Raw genomic sequence first — 9,746 nt, 5'->3', positions numbered from 1 at the left:
GAGAAGTTGGTGCCACAGGGCGCGCCAGAATTTTAAAACTATTTGTTAATGCTTTTAATTCCGACTAATTTCATTAATTTGCCGTGAAAGGTTCATAATTCTCCAGGTGTCGTTGCTGTTGTATTTGTGGGAATTATAAAAAATTTGACATGAACAAACTAGGACAAAAAAAAAAAAAAACAATGACAAAACACACAAAAAAAACAAGAAAGGCGAGGCCGGAGGCGAGGCGTCGCGCAACCCCTACTCCGAACAATTAGAGAGGAGGGAGCCGCTGGAGCGGGGCCTTCTACGTCACCCATCCAAGTCCGGGAGCCACCCCGTGAGCACGCCACCTGCCGGTGCCGCTCTGGCAGTGTGGAACGAATGACCTCAGTCCCAAGAGGCCAAAAAGCTCGGTACCAGGGAAAGTTTAATGGGACTTTTTGGAGGGAGAAGGGCTCTTTTCATTTAACATTTTGAATGGGACTTTGTGGGGATCTTTGGATGGGGGGTGCATTTTTGTTCATTTTTTAATGAGTGGGGTTGGGGGGGATGAGTAATATTTAACTCAACATCCCTGCTTTCGTTCTTCAATTAAACTAATAATTGTTCAATAAAATAATTAAAACTGGTTCTGTTCTACTTAAAAAAAATAAAAAATAAAAAGAAATCTGTTGAAATTTCATGTTTTTTTGTTTAATTTTGCATCGAATATTTCCAAAATTCCCCAGCTTAAATTCCCATGGAAACTTTCCGGAAACTTTCCACCCCTTTGCAACTCCGTACCCACATCTCTAAAAACGGGGGTACAACGGAGCTGATCCAGATTTGCGTCCGATATGACGTAATATCGGAAATGTGGACCCACGGCACTATCAGAAACGTTGCTATCATAAACAATGCGCAACGTTTTGGACGTAATATGGTCTTTGTTTACATTAGCAAGCATCGCTATCACTCAGAGCTAAGCTGTACTGGAGAGCATGTGTGAAGAAGCAGGAAATAAAAAAGGTAATCACCTTGCGGTAAACCCGCAAGAGAAAAAGCCTTTGAGCTCCGTACTGTTTCAGAAATAATCCTTGATGTGGTTAGGAACTTGATATGACATTTCATCCCTAGAAATCTCCCGCATGAGCAGGCATACGTTTTTTTTAAATTGTATTTTTTTTTTTAAAGCTCTATACCCAGAATCAGCACTTTTGAAACAGGAAGTGAATTAGAGGGATATGAGGTGTGGCTAGAATGGGTGATCTGTTTGGTGTTTTGAGCAAAACACATCATAGACATGTTTTTTTATATATTTTTATATATCTGAGACCTCTGCTATTGCATACAAGTATCATGATAGGTGACCTTTAACATGCAGTAACACCAGTAGTTTTGTCCAAGTGCTACACTGATCTATATCACCTTTATGGGAGTATCATTAGATGTGGAGCTGGAGTTAAAGCTATTCTTCTCTTTTTCTCAAACTCTCCTTAGCTCCTGCAAGGATTACTTTCAGATTCCAGTCTTTCAATCTCTGATTGCATGAGTTGAGAAAAAATATCTCGGTAGTGCTGATTTTGTAAGGAGTCTAAAAAGGAGAAAAGTATCTTATTATATAAAACTTTATATAACCCATGGTCTGCCCTACAACAGAGATCCGGTATGTATCCGCAGACTGCAGTTGCAGGAGAGCAGCATACAAATTAGTCAAGAATTTACCTCGAAGTATAGTTTCTCAATGTTCTGTCTTCAAGGTTTTACATTGGCATGCACTTCCACATTTAGTCAATTCTTAATGCAGAAGGATAATAGCAGCAGGGCAACAAGGGCATCTACCAGAGGGGACTGTGTTCACAAAAGAGCAAACGGCATTTTCAGTCAGAACCACCAGATACTGGAATAATCGTCCTATTGAATAAAGTGGGAAGACTTATTCACCTAACATCAAAACATGAAGTTAAAACTACAATTATCAGAAGCCACAAAGCCTGATCTCTGGCAACACAGCTAAATACTATCATTGTGAATACCTGCTACTATTGGAATGCATGTTTTTACTCTATTTGTATTGAATTGCATCATTAAGCACTTCATTTGACAAATGTACCCACACTTGGTGGTACCGCAGTGTTGAACAGGTAAGTGAAAACAGTAGGTTAGAAAGAAAATAAAGACAAATACATTTACATCTAAATGAAACCTGATAACTCTAAATGTCTAGGGAATAATGCAATGGCTAGGTTACTGTTTGGTATTGTATGGAAGTTGATTATAATAGATAAAGTACATCATGTCCTGATGTTTAGGAGCTTATTCTGATTGCAGCTGCAGTGTGTCCTGGAGAAAATAAGACAGGCTGCCAACATGCAAATCAGGTGCCAGAGAAATGTAAAACAAAATGGCGATTAATAAGCACCGTTCCCGGCAATAAAAGAAAAAGTTAAGTAAATTTAAAGAACTTACTTATTCTCGTGTTTTTTACCAAGCTAACTTACCCCATACATAATCACTACAACAGCAACATCTATGAATATCATAAAGCCACCTTGTGGTCTAACCAGGGATATAACATCTCTAGTTTTAAGCCCTCTCCCTACAGCATAAATCATTTTAGCCTATCTGACTCAAAACCCAGCTCTCAGCTCTGAGAGTTAGGGTTGTCCCATTGGGATTAAAATCATCTTTTGCTTTTCTAAAACCTCTGTTTGGGTAGATACATTCTGACAAACGACCGAAATGACACAGAAAGAACAATGTTTCTGCAGCTAATCCCATAGTTGCTTTTAAACAAATTAATACTCACCACCCAGAAGAGTGTTGTGTGAGCCAGAGCCTGGTACTGGTCGATGGTAGACAGAACGCTGAGGATCAGACAGGCCAGAACTATGAGAAACCTGTAGGAGATAAGGCAGATAAAACATGATTAAAGTTCATGTGGGTGGTTATTTTTGTTTCTTCTTTTTTTCTTATATCATTCAATTGGATGAAGTCCAGACCTCAAATCCTTTTCAACTTAAAAACAAGCTTGAATCAAAGCTTTACATAACTTGTCATCAGGCAGGTCTAAGAGGGAGAGACGGATCTCCCCAATCCACTTTCCTACTCATATTCATGTCAACATTTCAGACTTTGATTTCATCTGCAAATTTTGGTGTGTGGTTCGAGTCAACAACTTTCAAAAATAAAATACTTACAAGACAGCATAACATTACTTTATATTTTTGTCAGGAAAAGCATCCGACTGATTTTGAGCAAACATTCAAGGACAGCCCTCCCGAGGAAATACTGTGAACCTTCTGAACTCCACATGAATGCAAAACGCATGATAAACTTGTCAAATAATGAGCACACACACGCACACATACGCACACACACACAGTTTCAACAAACACTAAATGGTTCCTTAACATTCTCCTTAATCCCCCACAAGGTCACACGTCTTTGAACTGCAGCAACAATCGTCTGCAAGTCCTCACACTACATAATAGGAAGATGTTTCATTTATTTCAGAGCACACTGCAAAGCCATACCACTCTCTTATGTGGCCTTGGATGTTTTATTCCATAAATCTTCAACAAAAACGTACTGTGTCTTTTTTACATCTAGTGTTTGCTCACATCTTGTGTTTGCTTACATCTTGTAACACCATATACATTTAAGTAGTAATGTTATCACAGCTGTTCATAAAAGTCATAGGGAGGGATCCTGTTTGAGGGGAGCATGATGGCATGCATGGCTGCCTGAAATATAGATGATAATCCATCCCCAAATATGTATAAGCTTGTTCCTACATGTTTCAGTCCACAGGGCCAGAAAGGCATTAGTTCCTGTTTTTTAATTTGCGCAAGTACAGCATTGTGTCCACTTTTTGAGTTGAAATTGAGGTTATATTTCACCCTGTTTCTTTATACTTGTCTGTTTGAAAGCTATCTTAGAATATGAATGTGTGTTGGACTTGGTGAAAAGCTTGGCATTGTGGCAAGGACAAACTTCTGAATGGATTCACATGACACCATCTGGTTTAATTAGCCAATCAGCTGACAGAACCCACTTCCATGATTGGACCGACCGAAAGAACATGGAGGCACTGGAAAGTTGGCTTTCTGTTAACACATAGCTGCGCAGCGAATATGTATTTCAATGCTTGGTACTGTGACAGAAGAGCATGTCTTTGCTTACTGAACAAAAAGCAAAATGATTCAGTAAAATGTGAATATATGATACCTGGAATGGGTTCTATACATGAATACTTGTTGATATACTTGAAAATATTTTTAAAAACAAACACACATTGCTGTTAATGAGAAAGTTTAAGGCTTGAAATGGGTTTATATTTAGTTGTTAACTTTTAATTTATTTTAGAAAATATGATTTAAAGGTAAAAGGAAATAAGGAACAACATTGACCAAGGACATGGCAGATAAAAAGGCAAGTGCTCTTGTGTGAGTGGTACTGGTTTGTAAAAAAGACATTGGCATATCTTGAAAATACAGCACAGTGTTTGAAGTATTTGCTCATCGTCGATATTGTTTCAAGCTATTGTTCAAAAAACAGCCCTTACAGAATCCCTGTCTTGCTCCTATATGAGATAACTTGATGGAAAATATGTGTAGAGGGAGTTTTAGTTTCCAGTCAGTGTTTGCACCATGGAGGCTTATCACCACATGCTACAGCCTGAGTTTATTGAAGACAGGCCAGGAATCCAAATACCCCCCTTTTAACACACACACACACACACACACACACACACACACACACACACACACACACACACACACACACACACACACACACAGATAAAAGACCGCAGGGAGACCTGCTCAGGGAAGATGGACTTGCGTGTTTTGAGGCTAACAAAGCAGCTGCTTCTGTTTGAAGGAACAGATAAAGTAGACAATACAACCACGGCAATATGACTCTGTAGTTAACAATCTTATAGTTTACTTTAAAAATATGTAACTTAAGGAATGTCATTGAGAATAATATATTCTATATTTCAATTTTCTTTATATATATATCATTTTGGGTCGTCTGGTTGTCGCTATGTATTTTTTATTTTCTTCTTATTTTCCTGTGTTGTTTTCCCTATCTTTATTTGAAAGTAATTCGTAATTGTTGGCGTTATGTTTTGTTATTCGGTTAGTTTGAAGGGTCTGTGGATGTGGGAACATTGTTTATTCTTTGTCATTCGTGAGAAAAACTAATTTGTAGTTAACAGTGTCTTTGGCAAAATAACCACGGTCTGCTATTTGTTTAAATGGTAACAAATGTGTCTATTACAAAGAGCAGGGCACATAGAGCTTAAACAAAAAAATAAGTGAGGACGCAGTATAATTTAGGAAATCTTATGTTCAAATAAGACAGAACAAGTTGAAAAGAAGATCAAAAGAAAAACAAATGAACATCAAACTTTCCAAGCAAACACTATGCTATGCTAATGACTGCAATTTGTCAGCGAAGCTCTGCCTGAATTATTTCAGGGCATTTGAAATGCCAGTAAACATACACACTCAGTATGCTGAGCCTACACTTCTGCTTCTCTTTGAATCCATCTGAGACGATCCGACTCGTCAGTTCTTCTCTACTAACTGCACCATCATATTTCACTTTTTACCTCCAGTGGCCTTTGTGGAGCAATAGACAAAACAATACATAGGCGGAGCTACATAGGCCCCACTGAATTACAAACCAAAGCTCAAAGAATTGCTCCTATCTATTATTGATGGACAGATTCACTTGCAGTCCGTTGTGCAGTGAGTGTGAAGGCAACGCAGGGGACAGGATAAGAGTTAGTAGTGACGCTGCTGACCATGTCACTGGCTGTCAACCTCAAATATCCTGTTTGGAACAACAATCAAACTTTATTTGTATCACAGTGAGTGACTTAGCATATTAATATACGACAAAAGATAGATCAAACAAAAGCAATGGAACACAACGCAAATGTTTAGATAAATACTTTGATAGAAGATAAACTTCCAATGTATTAAAGTGATTATTTTATGTAATTTTGACAGACAATAGAAGCCTTTTTCAGAAACTTTAGCTGTTATTGGGTTAAAACTTCAGAGATATTTATAAGGCAGTCACCAACAAGTGACCTTGTATGCTCCTTTAACAATCTGAGCTCCTGCGTTTTGTTAAAGAAAGCAAAAGATAAAAGTATGAAAGCCTTTTCCCCATACACTAAACTACAGCAAGGAATACAAAGCAGCTTGAGTCAAAGATGTTCCTCATTTTGAAAAGAAAAACAGGACATAGACTGTTAGCTGGTTTGTTAAATCATAAAAAAAATTGTGCCAGTGTTGATTACCTCTAGCTTGATGCTGTTTGACCGAATATCTGGATCAGTTTAATGCCGCAGAGGTTGAAAAATGCTTTCTGAATTTGGTTTCTCCCAACTCCTCTGATCCACTCATCTATAACCAGCATGTGGGATGGACTCATGCTGTTTAAAACCAATATACACTGCGTTTACTCTGCCGCACACTGCAGACAGGCACCCACCGAGAGCATGGGATATACTTTTTTTTTTAATTGGATAGAGCTAAATATATACAATTCTTCTTTCCAGTCAACTACACTCTTGCTTTCTTTTTCACCAAAACCGACCTGAGGTTGTGTAAACACACAGAAGCAGCCACCCGCACAAACTGACAAACGTATGCATGTTCAAACACAGACATAGGAGTACCTCTGATAAGGACTCTGATCATGACGTTCATGTTTTGGGTCAATGATAAGGCTGTGCTTGCTCTTAACTGCTCCCACTCAAACATTTTCAAAACAAGGTACCGAAGTTATCCGAAAACCCTGCTGGCAACATGCTCTTAAAACAAACACCTTCTTTATTACAGAATTTAGAGAGTTTGATTTAAGCTAAATCCACTCAACCTAGTGAAATATAACATAACTCAAACTCTGAGTACTGCTGAGTCTGACACTTCAGAATATACTGAAAGTTTCTAAAAGGTATATGTTTTTAAAGCCTGGATTTGGGTGTACAGCTTCCTGTCAAACCTTTTCAGTAAAGGTACGATCACATTTCACTTCTGTGCAAATATTGTCTCCCACTCACGTCAATTGAAGCCCACACAACAGACACATTCAAGGATGCGCTTCCTTATTTGGTGCAATCTCCTCGCTGGCTGCAGTGGACTTAAATGTTGATGATAACCATGATTCAACTTTGACCATGTGTACAGAGCCAGCCGATAGAAACACAAACAACTTAGTGCGGCATCCCTCTCACAAATTGTTTAACAGTTTGTCACCTGTCCAGTTTTAATAACACACTGTAGAGAAAACAATTCCTAGGGGGCTAATCCACTGTTTATCAAAAGATGTCTGATGGTATAGAAGTCTATGAGAAAATGACCCCTCTTCTAACTTGAATGATCATCTCTGTATGTTATTTTCTTTTGAGTTTATGGTCTCAATCACTTATTTCAAGTATTCTTCAATACAGCAGCATGGTGGTTTTGTAAATGATGGTCCCATTTACAGTACAATGGACAATAAAGAGGCATATGCTTTAGGACAGGGCCGCCCTGCGAAGGACAGGTTTGATACCTGTGAGGTCTGATTTGGGTTCTTAATGTTTTTACCTTTAAACCATTTACAGTGTGTTTTCAGGCCATGAAAATAAATTGTACAATTCAGGCTGCCAAACAATTTCTTCTTGGGCACATCTGGCAATCTGATTCCAAAAACAAACAAGATGGCGACAGCTAAAATTGCAAACTCAAAACTATACTTTGAAAACTAAAGGGCTCAGCCACTTCTTTAATGCTTGTGGGGTTTCCTGTCATTACATGCAGTCTGAATCTTCTTGGAATCAGGATTGCAGTGGCCATTACAGGAAGGTTAAAGCACCTCGCCCTTGCTGGTTTGAACCTCATGAAGAGTATTGTAATATAATATAATGAAAGTTGATGCCTAAACAAAGCAGTCACTAGCTTCTTGTTATTGCGCTGCACTGTGTTGGCTCATGCTCCCTTTGAGTCACCAAGACTCTAACCCGCTCCGACAGCCTGTGTCCCCTCCAACACTGCAGGGTCACAGGGTGGCAGCGCCATACAGGGCTGCTACCTCCTCCCCAGCACACACACACTGCCAAGTTTAGCTGCCTGCTATCAGTGCCAGCAAGTGGGGACAGACAGCACACATGGGGGTGAGCTGGTAGATCACAGCCCACATTCCTAAACCTCTGCCTGAACACTGGATCTATTGGACTGTCACTTTCCTGACTGTGGTTTATACGAAAAAAGAAAAATTGTGAAATGTATCTTTTGGCATTACATCAGTGGAGTAAAGAGAGCTGCTTGTCATGAGTAACATTTCATTTGTCAGAAAAGGACAGGTTTTAAAGCTACCTGACAAAACTGCCACATCAATTCACCATAATGTGACATATTCATGATATTGGAGCTTTAGCAGATACAATCCATCCCACAGTGGATATATTTTCATTATTATTTATGTTTCATTTTCATTAAACCAGTTAGTCTCACATACAGTCAGGAAGGAAAAAAAGAAACTAATTTCAAATTTAACAATTTAGTGAATGAGCACCAGACCCAGCTCTGTGTTTTTGTATTCAAACGGTTTTGGAAAATTAAATGGATAGTAGGCTCCCAAATGAAAGATCAATGTTATATTCCTTTAGTGTTCCTGTGAGAGCTTATTTTCTGTGTTCCTCTTGTCTGTCATTAATTTATATTCCGGTTGTTTATCTGCTATGGCTAGAGTTACATTTCCTTATGATATTTCTAGCGGGAAGTTGTGTTATGATATCTTTGCAGCATCTTTCTCAAATTCACAGGATTAACAGTTATTTGTAAGGAGAGCTTCCAAGGCTCTACATGCGCAATTAACTCCCTGTTTAATTAAGATTTTACAGTTGCAATTATACCCTTGAATACCCCATGGATCTGGATGATTATGAAAATTTTAAAAACATACTCACACTGTGAAATGATACACGAAGCATTTCCAGCCAGACGGCCTTTCCAGGAAGTTATACACACGTCCTTGGATGTAGGCACGGGTGACGACTGGACGAACCCCGGTACTGTACACCGACATCCGCACAGACATCCGGGGATGAGATAGGTACGGGTGGAGGTGAACAGTTGGTACATTTGTTGAAGAGTTACCATCCTCTTGCATTGTCTCTCTTTCAGAAAACGTGTCGTTGCCCACATGTGTCTCCGGTTCAGGTGAGGTGAAAGGAGTTTGCGACAGCTCTAAATCCGGAGGTTTGTTTGCACGTGCCACAGCAGAAGACCTCCGTGTCTTCCCGGGATAGGAAACCGAATTAGACATTGCAGCTTCCTCTTATTCCTCTGTCGCTGTGTCGACTTTCTCAAAGTTTTTTCTTCGGTCACTGACTCAAATGTTCGCCCATGTGCGCGTACCTTCTGTTGTGCGCCTGATGTCACCAGAGCGCATAAAGCTGCAACATAAACTGTGTTATTAATGATCTAGATCACCAGGGCGGTGTTTCTTTAATTTAACTTTACAGCTCTCTGGGCTGTTGAGGTTATGGCGAGTCTCAGCCCTGAATGAATCTCCCCCCCACCTCTCTCAGAGCACTTATCAGCCTGCAGAGCTGTGGGCGCCAGGCGGTGCGCTGTGAGTCGCCAGCTGTTCAGACATTTTACTGTTTGGCAAAACTGCTCCAAAGCAATATGCATCTGATGAACTACTTCCTCAGATCTGTGTGAAAAATACAACACACACCATTAACTTTACCCCCCTATAGTTAGCTTTTC

General features: G+C 39.4%; 1 protein-coding gene across 1 annotated transcript in view; it reads right to left on the bottom strand.

The window, feature by feature from the left end:
• Positions 1-9,516, bottom strand: part of LOC104956027 (potassium voltage-gated channel subfamily KQT member 1-like) — a gene marked incomplete at its 3' end in the record, with an annotated part of 26,592 nt that extends 17,076 nt beyond the window's left edge. The window contains exons 1-2 of the mRNA XM_010783459.1: positions 8,939-9,516; positions 2,774-2,864 (exon numbers count right to left, since the gene is read on the bottom strand). Coding sequence (XP_010781761.1) covers positions 2,774-2,864; positions 8,939-9,297 — 450 coding nt within the window. The remainder of the gene's footprint in view (positions 1-2,773; positions 2,865-8,938) is intronic.
• Between the last annotated feature and the right edge of the window lie 230 nt (positions 9,517-9,746).

Source organism: Notothenia coriiceps, unplaced genomic scaffold (genome assembly GCF_000735185.1).
Source record: "Notothenia coriiceps isolate Sejong01 unplaced genomic scaffold, NC01 NC01_scaffold00025223, whole genome shotgun sequence".
In the NCBI taxonomy this organism is placed as follows: domain Eukaryota; kingdom Metazoa; phylum Chordata; class Actinopteri; order Perciformes; family Nototheniidae; genus Notothenia; species Notothenia coriiceps.
This window is presented reverse-complemented; position numbering and strand designations above follow the sequence as displayed.